The sequence below is a fragment of the Oncorhynchus tshawytscha genome, linkage group LG20 (assembly GCF_018296145.1).
Source record: "Oncorhynchus tshawytscha isolate Ot180627B linkage group LG20, Otsh_v2.0, whole genome shotgun sequence".
In the NCBI taxonomy this organism is placed as follows: domain Eukaryota; kingdom Metazoa; phylum Chordata; class Actinopteri; order Salmoniformes; family Salmonidae; genus Oncorhynchus; species Oncorhynchus tshawytscha.
In genome coordinates this window covers 7,975,871-7,994,134 of record NC_056448.1, presented here as the reverse complement: position 1 = coordinate 7,994,134, position 18,264 = coordinate 7,975,871, and the positions used below count along the sequence as shown (strand labels likewise).

The window sequence follows — 18,264 nt, the reverse complement described above, 5'->3', positions numbered from 1 at the left end:
TTCCATGTGTCATCTTTTCTTGGACGTTTCAAATGAATAAAGCAGGGTCTTATTTGGGACCATTCAGGGGAACATTACAGAACGTTCAGATATATCTAACATGATTCTATCTACAACTTCTCTGGATGGGTCAGACCATATTCAGACATTCATCAGTTTGTTTTTATTTAATAGCGTCACATTATGAATAATTTACAAAAAACATCAAGTCCGAGTAACAAATGTGCGGCTGTGCTTCTAAACGTTTCAAAATCACATCAGAAATGGAAGATTTCGCAAATCAAGAGATCCATTAAGAGTAGAGGGAAAGGCTTCTTCACATGTGCCTTTTTGTTTTTTTTATACATACAAGAAGTAGTAAACACTATAGCAATAAGGAAAGTTAATTCTAACCAAAGGATGGTTCCGCGATACAACAAGAGGCGTTGAAAGAGCGTTACTACAGGTGGGTAATGTAGCATGTTACTAAAAATGCAGATCGCTAAAACAGAAAATCGAACAAATGTTATTACAGAACTCAACCTGGAGTCCTATAGTCGACAGCAGATATTATTTTTCATTTGGTTTCAAATGAAGCCAGGGTCACATTCAGTAGGGCACAAAATTATGGTACATTCAGATAAATATTGTGTGAAAATCATCCTGTCAATTAATGAAGGAATCATGTCAGCGCTAAACATTTATCTGCAACGAGTGCAACGTTGCACCGTCCTGAACACAACCCACGTGCACCAATGCATTCTTCACAACAACAAAAACACTCCACAAAACACCAGAGTTTCACCAGAGATACAATATCTCGGCAAAGTCTGTTTCAATCAACTCAAAATGGATTGATACAGATTTCAGTAAACTGCATTATTTAACGTAACAGACACTTCTCAACCAAAGTAAATAATAGCTGAATCCAAACCTTCACCGCTTGTGTCATTTTCAGACCGTATGCTGCATTACATAAAATCATCAGTCAAGTGCATTGGTACCGAAGATCGGTAAGCATCAGGTGAGAAGTTTAGGTAGGTATTTGGTGAAACTGTTCTAGGGTATCAATGGGTTATGGGGTAGTTCTAGGGGAAGAGGATAAGGAGTGAGACTGAGTAACAGAAGTCAGTCATCAGGGGAGTTTTAGGCCACGTCCAGTACGCCTGCAGCCACCAGCTGTCGGGACAGCCAGTCCAGGCCCTCGTAGAGCCCTGTGCCGCTGCGGGCGTCACAGCCTTGGATGTGCCAGCTCCTCCCACAGCACAGCTTGTGAAGGCTCAGAAGCTCCGTCATCTCCTCCACTGACTCAGCCCCGGGGACATCCTGCAGATGAGGATAGAGGAATCAATGACTTAATCATCTTTGTGTGTGTGTGTACTTGTTTCTTGGACCAGAGGGCTGCGTATGTACCTGTTTGTTGGCGAAGATGAGCAGCAGGGCGTCTCTCAGCTCTTTCTCAGTCAGCAGTTTCGCCAGCTCACTGTGGGCCTCCATCAGCCTGTCTCTGTGACAGCTGTCAATCACAAACACCACCGCTGGAGAGAGAAACTGAGAAAGTCAGGGCCCTATTCATTCATAACCTGGAAACAGGTTTCCTGGATGAGTAAAAAAATTAATTTACTGAAAAAGTTTTGTATAACATACCGGATTTTCAAATTCTCTCTCTTCAAAAGCAGTACATTTGTCATATTTATTGATACAGTAAGGGAAGCAGGTAATATGAAAGAAAGAGGATAGACTGATACACTATTTATACAAAGTATGTGGACACCCTTTCAAATTAGTGGATTGGGCTATTTCAGCCACACCAGTTGCTGATAAGTGTATAAAATCGAGCACACAGCCATGCAATCTCCATAGACAAACAATGGCAGTAGAATGGCCCGTACTGATAAGCTCAGTGACTTTCAACGTGGCACCGTCATAGGATGCCACCTTTCCAACAAGTCAGTCAACGTCAGACAAGAACTGTTCGTCGGTAGCTTCATGAAATGAGTTTCCATGGCCGAGCAGCCACAAGCCGAAGAGCACCATTCGCAATACCAAGCGTCGGCTGGAGTGGTGTAAAGCTCGCCGCCATTGGACTCCGGAGCAGTGGAAATGCGTTCTCTAGAGTTATCAATCACGCTTCACTATCTGGCAGTTCGACAGACAAATCTGGTTTTGCGAATGCCAGGAGAACGCCACCTGTCCCAATGCACAGTACCAACTGTAAAGTTTGGAGGAGGAGGAATAATGGTCTGGGGCTGTTTCTCATGGTTTGGGCTAGGCCCCTTAGTTCCAGTGAAGGGAAATCATAACGCTACAGCATACAATGACATTCTAGACAATTCTGTGCTTCCAACTTTGTGCAACAGTTTAGGGAAGGCCCTTTCCTGTTTCAGCATGACAATGCCCCCATGCACAAAGCGAGGTCCACACAGAAATGGTTTGTCGAGATTGGTGTGGAAGAACTTGACTGGCCTGCACCTCAACCCCATCGAACACCTTTGGGATGAATTGGAAAGCTGACTGCGAGCCAGGCCTAATCACCCAACATCAGAGCCCGACCTCACTAAATGCTCTTGTGGCTGAATGGAAGTCCCCGCAGCAATGTTCCAACATCCAGAAGAGTGGAGGCTGTTATAGCTGCAAAAGGGGGACAAACTCCATATTAATGCTCAACAAGCAGGTGTCCACATACTTTTGACATTGTAGTGTACCTTGTGTGTTCAGGTAATAGTGCTTCCAGAGAGGTCGTAGCTTATGTTTCCCACCAACATCCCAGATGGTGAACTTGAGATTCTTATACTCCACTGTCTCCACATTAAAACCTAGAGATGACAAGAAGGAATGGCTAATGTCAATACAATTCAGGTAAATGTCATGTAAAAATGCATAATTTGACACATGCCTACATGACAACGACTGTTGTGGGTTTACCTATGGTAGGGATGGGCTGCATAAACTCGTCCTGTTTCAGCTTGAAGAGGATGGTGGTTTTCCCTGCACTATCCAGTCCCAGGGTCACCACCCGGATCTCCATCTTTGGACCAATGTGGACCCGGTTGTCCTGGAACAGAGAAAAACCATGTCGTCTAAAGGAGGTAACTAATTACCTTTCAATGGAGAGTGTGCCAAGTCTTGAATTCCTACAGAGTAGAGCAGAGTGCTGTACCTTGGTGAAGGTGACGGGGATACCAGCGTCTAGCTGGATGTGGTCGGCCAGCTCAGTGAACTGCTGCTGCTGTTTCTGCAGAGTCTCCAACAGTCTGTTGATCTCCTGCTTGGCCAGAACCACCCTGCAGTCATCCTACCGAGAGAGACGGGAAAGACATCAGTCATGATTACTGGGATGTTTTGTGATACTTGCGGGCAAGAATGCTTGATCTTGCTGTGACAATTCTGACATTTTATATGGCAATATGCAATGATTTTGTCCAATTTTTCACAAATGTGCTGACGAGGGAAAGTGGCTTGACGTGTGGCTTGATTGAACCATATTATGTGGTAAATGTGCAGTGATTGGTTGAGAATGCGAGCCCTCTTTTTGTGCTGCGGGGATGAGTCAGTTTTGTCCAATAATATTGCGATGAATTGACTGTTTTATGCTGAAATAGTGCAGTGATTAGTGAAACTTGCAAGCCCTCTGATAATATTGTTGATTTTGGGCATTGTTGATTTTGAAAAAAACAAAAAACATTTGCTATCGTAGCATCCAGGAGGGACTGTCCAATTGAACACGCACACAGAAGACCCCAGGAAGAACATAGCGGTGCAAAGCTGCTTATTGAAAACGACGTCACCTTCCGGTGCAAGCAGAGATTGCGTTCCTATGGTGTGCTCTAGATGCACATTCAGATAAATGGTACATTTAGTCTAGTTCTTTCATATCTATGTGAATGTAGGAAAGGGGAAAAGGGGGGAGGAAGCAACAGTAGACCACCATTGGTGGCCCCATTTTGGCTCCTACCTGCTGCAGAGTTCTCTCACAGTGCAGACAGGCAGTAGAGACCTGGGAAAGCAGGATGGCCATGTCCTCCTGCTGCTGCCGGAGCCAGATGAGTCTCTCTCTGACGTGGGCGTCCACTACGCTGAGTGCCATCTCCTCCTGTCTGCACAGTGTCTCGTGGAGATCGGCGAAGTAGGCCCGTACGCAGGACCGGGCGCTCTCTGCCGTGCCTGGGACCTGGGGAACACCCACAGACGACTGAGTCCATCAGGAATACACACAGCAAAGAAAGAATACAAAGAAAGATACACTAGGATTAAACGTAAGCCATTTCATGACTTTTTTTGGAAGGAAACAACGAGGACTTTTAAAATGTAGCCATTATAAATTGGTAAACACGGTAACAGCTTTACATTGATTATACCTCAATTGCCTAGCTATCCTCTGACAACTAAAAGTTCTTCTGTTGTGTAGAATGCAAAAAAATCATCCACTGCCAGCTGTTCTTACATGTTCAGTGTGTGCCATGCCGATGCCGTCATCCACGGTCTGTTCCCCTCCCTCAATCTGCTGTACGATCCCAACCAGCTTCCTGGAATACTCCGACACCTCCTCTGTGAACGTCCGGATACAGTGGGCCATGTCCAGGATGGATGCACGGATCTGATTGGCTTCTGCCTCCAGAACCACATGCTACAGGAAGGAAGCAATCAGTAAGGAGAAATTAATCAAATCATAGCAGTTGAACAGCCTCAACCTTCCTGCCTCAACACCATAGTACCCGCCAAGCTCTTCACTAAGCTCAGGGCCCTGGGTCTGAACCCCTTCCTGTGCAACTGGGTCCTAGACTTACTGACGGGCCGACCCCATGTGGTGAAGGTAGGCAATAGCACCTCCGCCACGCTGATCCTCAACACGGGAGCCCCACAGGGGTACGTGCTCAGCCCACTCCTTTACTCCCTGTTCACCCATGACTACGCACCAGTGTTTCTATTAGCTGGCAAATGCCAGCAAAAAAAAAATGAAAAGCCGATAAAAAAAGTTTTTTAAACTGTAGCCGGCCAAATTGTCCCGGAGAAGAAACGACACTACTCCACTACAGAGTTGTGAGTCTCGCTCTTCCATTTCATCCTTGAGCTGTTTCTACAACTCAGAGTCCACCTGTGGTAAATTCAATTGATTGGATGTGATTTGGAAAGGCACACACCTGTCTATATAAGGTTCCACAGGTGACAGTGCATGTAAGAGCAAAAACCAAGCAATGAGGTCGAAGGAATTGTCAAAGAGCTCCAAAACATGATTGTGTCTAGGCACAGATTTTTATTTTACCTTTATTTAACTAGGTAAGTCGGTTAAGAACAAATTCTTATTTTCAATGACGGCCTAGGAACTGCCTGTTCAGGGGCAGAACGATAGATTTGTACCTTGTCAGCTCGGGGATTTGAACTTGCAACCTTCCGGTTACTAGTCCAACGCTCTAACCACTAGGCTACCCTGCCACCCCAAGATCTGAGAGTAAGGGTACCAAAACATTTCTGCAGCATTGAAGGTCCACAAGAACACAATGGCCTCCAACATTCTTAAATGGAAGAAGTTTGGAACCACCAAGACTCTTCCTAGAGCTGGACGTCCGGCCAAACTGAGCAATCGGTGGGGAAGGGCCTTGGTCAGGGAGGTGACCAAGAACCCGATGGTCACTCTGACAGAGCTCCAGAGTTCCTCTGTGGAGATGGAGTAACCTTCCAGAAGGACAAACATCTCTGCAGCACTCCACCAATCAGGCCTTTATGGTAGAGTGGCCAGACAGAAGCCACTCCTCAGTAAAAGGCACAGTTTGCCAAAAGGCACCTAAAGGACTCTCAGACCATGAGAAACAAGATGATTCTCTGGTCTGATGAAACCAGGATTGAACACTTAGGCCTGAATGCCAAGCGTCACGTCTGGAGGAAACCTGACACCATCCCTACAGTGAAGCATGGTGGTAGCAGGGAGGGACAATAGTCAGGATCGAGGGAAAGATGAACGGAGCCAAGTACAGAGAGATCCTTGATGAGAATCTGCTCCAGAACGCTCAGGACCACAGACTGGAGCGAAGGTTCACCTTCCAACAGGACAACGACCATAAGCACACAGCCAAGGCAACGCAGGAGTGGCTTTGGAACAAGTCTCTGAATGTCCTTAAGTGGCCCAGCCAGAGCCCAGACTTGAATACGATCGAACAACTTGCCACCCCCATCTAGCCAGCTAACTAGCTGGGTGAGAGTACTTGATGTCGTTCACTGAGGGTCAGTGCTACCTGGGAACCTTGGGACATCCCTAGGCTAAAACACCCCTCCCATAACCCTGAACCTTGCCATTTTAAAATGTCAACTTCAATGGAATGGCGACGTCCCAAGGATCCCAGCTAGCAAGGACCGTTTACTGAGGCAACGCGTAGGGCGAGTCCCAGCACCACATTTTGTGATTGATGTTTTTATTTTCAAATGACAACAAAATACCAATACATTGAAAATGTGTCCAATGCGGTGTTCCAGCTGGCTAGCACGAGGTAGCTCAGTCTTCAGAGTCTAGGCATTTTGTTTGCTGGAATCATTGCAGTTTATCCTCCCATTCACTAGAGTAACACAGTTTTTCTATTAAAAAAAAAAAAAGTCTTTCTGGTGCTCTTAAATTGTATGTGGTGCTTACATTGATGTTCTTTGTAGGGCTGTTTTTAGCACAATCAATACAAAAAAAAGTATTTTATTGGTCATCTGTGAATATTGCCACTCTAAAATCGGAATTGTATTGGATCAAAAAATTCCATTTCGGTCAGGTTCTAATAAAAACATATTGTTGTCTCTAGTGGGTCTCGTTGCTAGGAATGTTGCTTGAGAGATTGACGTAAGTCAGTCAATACGGATATTCTCCAAGCGGACTCATCCTCCTGCCGTACCTTGTGTCCCTGGTGCTTGCCGTACTCTTTGCACACGCAGCACATGAGTGGCCCAGGCTGGCAGATCTCCTCCTGACAGACAAACTCGATAGCGTGGACCTGATGCTGCGGGCACAGAGTCTTCTCGTGGGGCTTGTCTGCCAGGGGTACCCGCCGGTGCTTGGCCAGGGTGCGGGTGGAGTGGGTGAGCTGGGAGCAGTTGGCACACAAGTGGGTGGCACACACCGTGCAGTACATAGATGCCGTGTGGCTCTCGTCCTCGTCACAGCGGATTACACTCTGGAAGGAAAGGGAAGAACATAGGATACTTACTTAATGACAACACATGAAATGTATGTTTGGCTGGATGATGAAATGTGTTTTCAGATAATTGCAGATGACAGATGGGAACCCAGGGCAGGGGTAACTACTGCCTACCTCTCCCATGCCTTTGAGGGACTCCTCTGCCACGCCCAACTGGTTGGACGCTCCATTCTGCAGCCTCTCCAGAAGTTCCAGCAGAGCAAAGTTCTTCTTCAGACCCCACACACCAGAGTCACCTGGGAGAGAGAGCGAGAGGGAGAGATGGATGTCACATCACCGTCACACAGACCAGAGTATGTGAGCCATTGGAAATCCCACTCATCGCTCGTGGAGCGGTCTTTGTGCACCGCTCCGTGGTTCAACGCCCATTCCCCTGCTCTGCAAAAAAAAAGAGATCAGCGCTCACATTTTTTTTCTTTAAAATGTAGCTCAGACTAAGACTCCCCTTTTTGTTTAACAATAGCCTATTTAGAAACCAAAACGTGCCACGCGGGCTGATTAGTTGTCTTGCTATCAATTACACAGGCTGTGTGACCTATTTCTTTGTTGACTCATAACATCTCTGCGCATTAGTGGTGGTGTAGGCTAAATAAATACAACAGAATAGGCCTTATTAGGGGAATAGTGGTGAAATGAAAAATGCTGGGCAGAGAACGCCCAGAGCTCGTGGCTGAGCAGTACCGGAGTGAAATTGGAGCAGGAGAGAAGGCCGAATCGATCCATTACAGCCAAATTACACACGCTCCACTTCGCTCACATCCTCTAACACAGGTATTCCCAAACTGGGGCAGGCACAACGCCGTAGGGGGGTTAAAAATGTGATTCACATTAAAAAATATATACAGTTGAAGTCGGAAGTTTACATACACATTAGCCAAATACATTTCAACTCAGTTTTAACTCATTTAATCCTAATAAAAATTCCCTGTCTTAGGTCAGTTAGGATCACCACTTTATTTTAAGAACGTGAAATGTCAGAATAATAGTCGAGTGAATTATTTATTTCAGCTTTTAAATCTTTCATCACATTCCCAGTGGGTCAGAAGTTCACATACACTCAATTCGAAATGGTAGCATTGCCTTTAAATTGTTTAACTTGGGTCAAACGTTTCTGGTAGCCTTCCACAAGCTTCCCATTGATTTGGGTGAATTTTGTCCCATTCCTCCTGACAGAGCTGGTGTAACCGAGTCAGGTTTGAAGGCCTCCTTGCTCACACATGCTTTTTCAGTTCTGCCCACAAATTTTCTATAGGATTGAGGTCAGGGCTTTGTGATGGCTACTCCAATACCTTGACTTTGTTGTCCTTAAGCTATATAGCCACAACTTTGGAAGTATGCTTGGGGTCATTGTCCATTTGAAAAGACCCATTTGCGACCAAGCTTCCTGACTCACTGATGTCTTGAGATGTTGCTTCAATATATCCACAATTTTCCGTCCTCATGATGCCATCTATTTTGTGAAGTGCACCAGTCCCTCCTGCAGCAAAGCACCCCCACAACATGATGCTGCCAACCCGTGCTTCATGGTTGGGATGGTGTTCTTTGGCTTGCAAGCCTCCCCCTTTTTCCTCCAAACATAACGATGGTCATTATGGCCAAACAGTTCTATTTTTGTTTCTTCAGACCAGAGGACATTTCTCCAAAAAGTACGATCTTTACCCCATGTGCAGTTGCAAATCGTAGTCTGGCTTTTTTATGGCTGTTTTGGAGCAGTGGCTTCTTCCTTGCTGAGCGGCCTTTCAGGTTATGTCCATATAGGACTCGTTTTAGTGTGGATATAGATACTTTTGTACCAGTTTCCTCCAGCATCTTCACAAGGTCCTTTGCTGCTGTTCTGGGAATGATTTGCACTTTTCGCACCAAAGTACGTTCATCTCTAGGAGACAGAACTCATCTCCTTCCTGAGCGGTATGACCGCTGTGTGGTCCCATGGTGTTTGGTACCTTCAGGCGTTTGGAAATTGCTCCCAAGGACGAACCAGACTTGTGGAGGTCTACAATTTTTTTTCTGAGGTCTTGGCTGATTTCTTTTTATTTTCCCATGATGTCAAGCAAAGAGGTACTGAGTTTGAAGGTGGGCCTTGAAATACAGCCACAGGTACACCTCCAATTGATTCAAATTATGTCAATTAGCCTATCAGAAGCTTCTAAATCCATGACATTATTTTCTGGAATTTTCCAAGCTGTTTAAAAGGCACAGCCAACTTAGTGTATGTAAACTTCTGACCCACTGGAATTGTGATTGAAATAATCTCTTAGAATTCACTGTGTCTGTAAACAATTGTTGGAAAAAATACTTTCAAACAAGAAATTTGTGGAGTGGTTGAACAACGAGTTTTAATGACTCCAACCTAAGTGTATGTAAACTTCCGACTTCAACTGTATATATAAATGTATTTTCTTCACATTTTCAAACAGTCCATGTATATTGATCAATGACAACCTCACATTCGGGTGAGGTTGTTTCTCACCTGAGTAGCCTCGTTTCACTGCCAAAAATTAAACCATCTAGTGTTCAGTGAAATAACAACACAATGTCAAATACATGTAGCCTAGTCAAATAACTAACACAATAACCGCTACTCTCTAGCGGGAATTCCACTAACGGTCCGTATGTAGCCAAACGTAGCTGCTGCTCATGTTGGTATCTGATGGAGTCAAAGCCATGATAGGGAAACATAGTGAAGTGGTAAAGCGTGTGCAAGCAGTTTCTCCCGACACCACTTGGGTACACTGCAGCATCCACCGAGAGGCTCTTGCTGTCAAGGGAATGCCTGACAGCTTGAAAGACATTTTGGACACTACAGTGAAAATGGTTAACTTTGTTAACTTCGAGGGTAGGGGGCAGCATTTGGAATTTTGGATGAAAAGCATGCCTAAATTAAACTGCCTTCTACGCAAGGCCCAGAAGATAGGATATGCATATAATTAGTAGATTTGGACAGAAAACACTCAAGTTTCCAACTCAAGTTGTTAAAATAATGTCTGTGAGTATAACAGAACTGATTTGGCAGGCGAAAACTAGAGAAAAATCCATTCAGGAAGTAGGAATATTTTTGGTTCTTGTAGTTATCTATCCAATGCCATTATAGTATCCATTGACTTAGGACTCAAATTGCAGTTCCTATGCCTTCCACTAGATGTCAACAGCTTTTAGAAATGTTTCAGGCGTGTATTCTGAAAAATGAGGGAGTAAGAGCAGTCTGAATGAGTGGACCCTGCCGTGTCACAGAGCTTTTTCCATGCGCGCGACCGAGAGAGTGCCTTTCTTGTTTACCTTTAATATTGACAACGTTATTGTCCGGTTTAAATATTATCGATTATTTAGGCTAAAAACAACCTGAGGATTGAATATAAACATCGTTTGACATGTTTCTATGAACTTTACGAATACAATTTGGATTCTTTGTCTGCTTGTTGTGACTGCGTTTGAGCCTGTGGATTACTGAAGAAAACCTCAGTTTTGTTTGCGTGTTTTCGGATATAAAGAGAGACTTTATTGAACAAAAGGAACATTTATTGAATAAATTAATGTCTTGCAAACATATGAAGATCAAAGGTAAGTGATTAATTTTATCTCTATTTCTGACTTGTGTAACTCTTCTACTTGGCTGGTTACTGTTTGTAATGATTTGTCTGCTGGGCTAAGGTATGCTTTCGCCGTAAAGCATTTTTAAAATCTGACAGTGGTTGGATTGACAAGAAGTTCATCTTTAAACCTATGTAAAATAGTTGTATCTTTTCTGAATTTTTATAATGAGTATTTCTGTATATGAATTTGGCGCTCTGCAATCTCACTAGATGTTGGCCAGGTGGGACGCTAGCGTCCCACATACCCTAGAGAGAGGTTAAAGCAAGGCCCCTGAACTTGTGTGTATTTTCTGCACTATGCAATGATGTGGGCAGCGACCACGTAACGCTTTTACAACATACAGAAGTGCGCTGGTTATCAATGGGCAAAGTATTGACACATTTTTTTATTTATTTTTATTGAGAGACGAGCTGAAAGTTCTTTACTGACCATAACTTTCACTTGTCTGACTGCTTGCAATGATGACAAGTTTCTCACACGACTGGCCTATCTGGGTGATGTTTTTTCTCGCTTGAATGATTTGAATCTAGCATTACAGGGACTCCGTAACTATATTCAATATGGGGGACAAAATTGAGGCTATGATTAAGAAGTTGGAGCTCTTCTGTGTGTTGTCCTTGTTAATGCAGACAGAGGTCTTTCCATCATTGTATAACTTTTTTTGTGCGCAAATGAACTCAAGCTTACGGACAATGTCAAATGTGGTATAGCGAAGCACCTGAGTGAGTTGGGTGCGCAATTACGCAGGTACTTTCCCGAAACAGATGACACAAACATCTGGATTCGTTATCCCTTTCATGCCCTGCCTCCAGTCCACTTACCGATATCTGAACAAGAGCCTCATCAAAATTGCAACAAGCGATTCTGTGAAAATGTTATTTAAATCAGAAGCTACTGCCAGATTTCTGGATTGGGATGCGCTCAGAGTATCCTGCCTTTGCAAATCGCACTGTTAAGACACTTATGCCCTTTGCAACCACGTACCTATGTGAGTGGATTCTCAGCCCTCACTAGCATGAAAACTAAATACAGGCACAGACTGTGTGAAAAATGATTTAAGACAACTCTCTCCAATACAACCCACCATTGCAGAGTTGTGCATCCCTTCAAGCACACCCTTCTCAAAAACCTGTGGTTAGTTATTCACAATTTTCGATGAACAAATAAGGTTTTATATGTAAGATAGTTAAATAAAGAGCAAAATTATTTATTATTATTTGTGCTCTGGTCCTATAAGAGCTCTTTGTCACTTCCCACGAGCCAGGTTGTGACAAAAACTCACACTCATTCTTATGTTTAATAAATGTATCGTATAGTGTGTGTGTGTGTGTATGGCAGGCTTACAATGGCAAAAAATTATTTTTGAGAGTGCACTGACCCTGGTGCTAGAGGGGTTACACAGCTGGAGGTGGAATGTTCGAAGGGGTACGGGACTATAAAAAGTTTGGGAACCACTGCTCTAACACATACACAGGAAAACAAAGGGCCTGTATAGAAACCAAACCCTACAGAACTCACCCAGTTCAGTGACCTGTCTGTCAAAGGGGCAGCGGACGGCTCTACCATGCAGGGGCAGCCGGGTCAGACAGTCATGGCAGACCGTGTGACCGCAGAGCAGCAGCCGGGGGACCTTGTCCCCTTGGAGAGAGAAGACATCCTCACACACACCACACTCCAACACCTGGGAACCACAACAACAATAACACAAAGACAGGTTTAGCCAGACACCCACACACTTGGATGGATCACTCTTCATGGCATATCATCTCAAAATGTATTCATTTGTCCATGGCCTGAGATTAGGAATATGCCTTAGTTATTCTATAATTATCTTCAAAGTAATGACTCGGGATGTCGGGTTTGAAATGAAAGATTCTTTTAGTAATACTACTTGTTCACGTTACATTTAACAACTTTAGATTCTACAAAACAATAAAAGAAAGTTGCTAATGAAGGTCAGGATAATCACTTGTCACCTGTACAGAACTGGTGCGTTCTCCCCTCTTCCTACTACCTGTCGTAAAGACATTCTAGAATTTGCAGTCAATAGCGTAATCCAATACAATAGAAATATGTACAGTTGAAGTCGGAAGTTTACATACACTTAGGTTGGAGTCATTAAAACTTGTTTTTCAACCACTCCATAAATGTCTTGTTAACAAACTATAGTTTTAGCAAGTCGGTTAGGACATGAACTTTGTGCATGACACAAGTAATTATTCCAAAAATTGTTTACATACAGATTATTTCACTTTAAATCACAATTCTAATGGGTCAGAAGTTTACATACACTAAGTTGACTGTGCCCTTAAACAGCATGGAACATTCCAGAAAATTATGTCACGGATTTAGAAGCTTCTGTTAAGCCAATTGACATAATTTGAGTCAATTGGAGGTGTACCTGTGGATGTATTTCAAGGCCTACCTTCAAACTCAGTGCCTCTTCACTTGATAACATGGAAAATTCAAAAGAAATCAGCCAAGGCATCAGAAAAAAAATTGTAGACCTCCACAAGTCTGGTTCATCCTTGAGAGAAATTTCAAAATGCCTGAAGGTACCACGTTCATCTGTACAAACAATAGTACGCAAGTATAAACACCATGGGACCGCTCAGGAAGCGGTATGACGCTTTCCGTCTCCTAAAGATGAATGTACTTTGGTGCGAAAAGTGCAAATCAATCCCAGAACAACAGCAAAAGGGCCTTGTGAAAATGCTGGCGGAAACCAGTTACAAAAGTATCTGTATCCACAGTAAAACGAGTCCTGTATCGACAATAACCTGAAAGACCGCTCAGCAAGGAAGATGCCAAAACCGCCATAAAAAAAAGCCAGACTGCAGTTTGCAACTGCACATGGGGGACAAAGATCGTACTTTTTGGATAAACGTCCTCTGGTCTGTTGAAACAAAAATAGAACTGTTTGTCCATAATGACCATCGTTATGTTTGGAGGAAAAGGGGGAGGCTTGCAAGCCGAAGACCACCATCCCAACCGTGAAGCATGGGGGTGGCAGCATCATGTTGTGGGGGTCCTTTGCTGCAGGAGGGACTGGTGCACCTCACAAAATAGATGGCTTCATGAGGACGGAAAATTGTGGAAATATTGAAGCAACATCAAGACATCTGTCAGTCAGAAAGCTTGGTCGCAAATGGGTCTTCCAAATGGACAATGACCCCAAGCATACTTCCAAAGTTGTGGCAAAATGGCTTAAGTACAACAAAGACAAGGTATTGGAGTGGCCATCACAAATGGCCATTTCACATTCTTAAAATAAAGTGGTGATCCTAACTGACCTAAAACTGGAAATTTACACTAGGATTAAATGTCAGGAATTGTGAAAAACTGAGTTTAAATGTATTTGGCTAAGGTGTATGCAAACTTCTGACTTCAACTGTATGTAGTTCTCTCAATCTAATGCAATTACATATGTAAATAACTGAAGAAAATATCTTTAGATACAGCTCAATGACTTACCTGTAAACATTAACTCTGTAACCCATTCAAAGTTACAACATTAATGTCCACCTCCTGCTACTATAATTGTCATGGCATACTTTTAAGATTGAAAGCACTAAAATTAAACAACCTATGTTTTTTAACCAGTGGATTTTGTCCTTCCTCCACCAATTCAGAATGCCATTTTCATAGTCATGGCACACTTTGTGTGAGAACCAATGATATATACAGTACCAGTCAAAAGTTTGGACAGCTAGTCATTCTAGGGGTTTTCTTTAGAATAGTGAAGGCATCAAAACAATGAAATTACACATAAGGAATCATGTAGTAACCAAAAAAAGTGTTGAACAAATCAAAATATATTTTCTGTTTGAGATTCTTCAAAAGTAGCCACCCTTTGCCTTGATGACAGTTTTGCACACTCTTGGCATTCTCTCAACCAGCTTTGTGCTTTGTTAAAAGTATTTATTTTGAAAGAAACCACTACTAAAGGACACCAATAATAAGAAGAGTCTTACTTGGACCAAGAAATACAAGCAATGGACATTAGACCGGTGGAAATCTTTCCTTTGGTCAGATGAGTCTGAATCTGGGATTTTTGGTTTCAACCGCTGTGTCTTTGTGAGACGCAGAGTAGGTGAACGGATGAAGCATGGAGGTGGTGTGATGTTGCTTTGCTGGTGACACTGTCAGTGATATATTTAGAATTCAAGGCACACTTAACCAGCATGGCTACTACAGCATTCTGTAGAAACACACCATCCCATCTGGTTTGCGCTTAGTGAGACTTTTCAACAGGACAATGACCCAACACACACCTCCAGGTTGTGTAAGGGCTATTTGACCAAAGAGGGTGGTGGAGTGCTGCATTAGATGATGCAGGGAGGTCGGCCTCCACAATCACCCAACCTCAATCCCAATTGAGATAGTTTGGGATGAGTTGGACCACAGAGTTAAGGAAAAGCAGCCAATAAGTGCTCAGCATATGTGGGAACTCTAAGACAGTTTGAAAAGCATTCCACACGAAGATGGCTGAGAGAATGCCAAGAGTGTGCAAAGCTGTCATTAAGGCAAAGAGTGCCTATTTTGAAGAATCTAAAATATTAAATATATTTTGATTTGTCTAACATTTCTTTGGTTACTACATTAATCCATGTGTGTTATTTCATAGTTTTGATGTCTTCACTATTATTCCACAATGTAGAAAATAGTAAAAATAAAGAAAAACCCTTGAATGAGTAGATGTGTCCAAACATTTGACTGGTACTGTATATACACTGGTTGACTGATAAGGGGCACTTGCCACCGTGACTCCATCTTGGCACTTCCAAAATATTTTTTACAAATGGTGGGGACGCTCTAGAAATGCATTTATACACATTCATGCTCCTATTGGGGAGTGCCAATATGGCAGACCGGTGGCTTCAAAGCCTTTCAAAAGCAAAGACATAGCATCAACAATCCAGGGTTTATATACACTGAACAAAAATATAAAAACGCAACATGTAAAGGGTTGGTCCCATGTTTAATGTGCTGAAATAAATGATCCCAGAAATGTCATACGCACAAAAGCTTATTTTTCTGAAACTTTGTGCACAAATTTGTTAGTGAGCATTTATCCTTTGCTAAGATAATCCATCCCCCTGACAGGTGTGGTATATCAAGAAGCTGATTAAACAGCTTGATCATTAGACAGGTGCACCTTGTGCTGGGGACAATAAAAGGCCATCTGTGGTGTTGTGTTGAACAACGCCACAGATGTCTCAAGTTTAGGGAGTGTGCAATTGGCATGATGACTGCAGGAATGTCCACCAGAGCTGTTGCCAGATAATTTAATGTTCATTTCTCTACCATAAGCCACCTACAATGTCATTTTAGAGAATATGGCAGTATGCCCAACCATCCTAACAACCACAGACCATGTATAACCACGCCAGCCCAGGACCTCCACATTCAGCTTCTTCATCTACGAGATGGTCTGCGACCAGCCACCCAGACAGATGAAACTGTGGGTTTGTACAACCAAATAATTTCTGCACAAACTATCAGAAACTGTCTCGGAAGCTCATCTGCGTGCTCGTTATCCGCACCAGGCTATTGATCTGACTGCAGTACGGCGTTGTAACCGTCTTCAGTGGGCATATGCTCACCTTCGATGGCCACTGGCACGCTGGAGAAGTGTGCTCTTCACATATGAATCCTGGTTTCACCTGTACTGGGCAGATGGCAGACAGCGTGTATGGCGTCGTGTGGACGAACAGTTTGCTGATGTCAACGTTGGGGGGTTATGGTATGGGCAGGCATAAGCTAGGGACAACGAACACAAATGCATTTATCAATGGCAATTTGAATGCACAGATACCGTGATGAGATCCTGAAGCCCATTGTTGTGCCATTCATCCACCGCCATCCCCTCATGTTTCAGCATGATAATGCATGGCCCATGTCGCAAGGATCTGTAAACAATTCCTGGAAGCTGAAAATGTCCCAGTTCTTCCATGGCTTGCATACTCAGACATGTCACCCATTGAGCATGTTTGGGATGCTCTGGATCTCCTGTGTACAACAGCGTGTTCCAGTTCGCACCAATATCCAGCAACTTTGCACAGCTATTGAAGAGGAGTGGGACAATGTTCCACAGGCCACACAATCAGCCTGATCAACACTTATTTTTATTTATTTAACTAGGCAAGTCAGTTAAGAACTAATTCTTATTTACAATATCTTTGCGAAGGAGAGGTCTTAAGCTACATGAGACAAATGGTGGTCACACCAGATACTGACTGGTTTTCTGATCCACACCCCTACTACATTTTTTTTTGTTTGCGTCGGTTTTCCCCGTCATGTGAAATCAATAGATTAGGCGCTAATGAATTTATTTCAATTGACTGATTTCCTTATATGAAGTAACTCAGTAAAATCATAGAAATTGTTGCATGTTGCATTTATTTGTGTTCTTTGTACATCAATGGTAATAGCTATTGAAGATTGAAATCTTATGAAATACACAAAAAGGCTTGGATTTTTCTCCATCCACCCGATTCAGAAAATACCATCTTCATAGTCATGGCAGGCTTGGTTTAATAGTTATTGAGGAGCGTGAACCGCATATCCAATATAAAACACATTTTACCCCTACATTTAACCTTCTTCTTCTTGAACTGCACTGTTTGTTAAGGGCTTGTAAGTAAGCAATTCACGGTAAAGTCTACACTTGTTCTATTCGGCGCATGTTGCAGATAAAGTTTGATTTGATTTGGGTTCAAGAACTGAATAAATTATGCAGTATCAAGGCAGCTACAGTTAATGTTAACATACAGCTATGCTAATATATGCATCCAAGTGACAGGTGAAGTTAACGGATGCAATTGCATGGTTTGCATGGTTTACAAAAAAGCTGTGGTCGGGGCACTTAATTGCAGACAGAATCACCATCTGGGTTTGGTGGATTTCATGTCTACGCAGACACAAAAACTGCAGGCCGATCGTTTGACACTGCAGTGACGCCCCGGCCGCAGAAGCATACGAAGCCAAGAAGGCAGAATTGAGCGCCCTTGCTGGCCGTTTGAACAAACCGCCGGATTCGACCGGTAATATCGCCCACAAACATTGTTCATATGCTTCTTCAGACGTATAAGTATTCAACCAACCTTCACCGTGCTGCCTGTGGCCCCTCTGCCGTGCCGAACACAGACGTCCATCGTTGCTGCTGTCCCGTTTGTTCACACCCATAGCAACCGCCATCCGATGACTAAACCATTCCCACGGTGTCAGTGTGAATCCGAAAATGTCTGTGTGGAATATCTGTAGACCGCCAACTAAATTTGAGAAGTTGTATTTATGAATTGTAACTTTGGTGTTTTCTATCGATAAGAAAAAACTAATAGGTTTGGTTATTTACATTTTAAAAATCAATAATGAAACTGGCGATTATTTATCACCCCTAATATGGACATGGAAGGGTCCGTCAGCTTTTTCCGTCAGTTCCACGGGTTGTGAACTTAGCGCCCTCTTGCGTTCTTTCTGCAACACTAAATTCACAGTTTCTAAACCTGTACAACAATTT

General features: G+C 43.2%; 1 protein-coding gene across 1 annotated transcript; it reads right to left on the bottom strand.

Moving 5' to 3' along the window:
* Nucleotides 1-140: 140 nt before the first annotated feature.
* On the bottom strand, nucleotides 141-17,957 carry LOC112214458 (E3 ubiquitin-protein ligase TRIM23-like). The gene is given in 12 exon segments (XM_042302118.1): nucleotides 141-1,305; nucleotides 1,393-1,517; nucleotides 2,685-2,795; nucleotides 2,905-3,034; nucleotides 3,140-3,274; nucleotides 3,935-4,150; nucleotides 4,424-4,606; nucleotides 6,849-7,127; nucleotides 7,266-7,387; nucleotides 12,261-12,423; nucleotides 17,849-17,915; nucleotides 17,917-17,957. Coding segments are annotated over 12 exon segments (1,737 nt in total). The 5' UTR covers nucleotides 17,943-17,957; the 3' UTR covers nucleotides 141-1,125.
* Nucleotides 17,958-18,264: the final 307 nt, after the last annotated feature.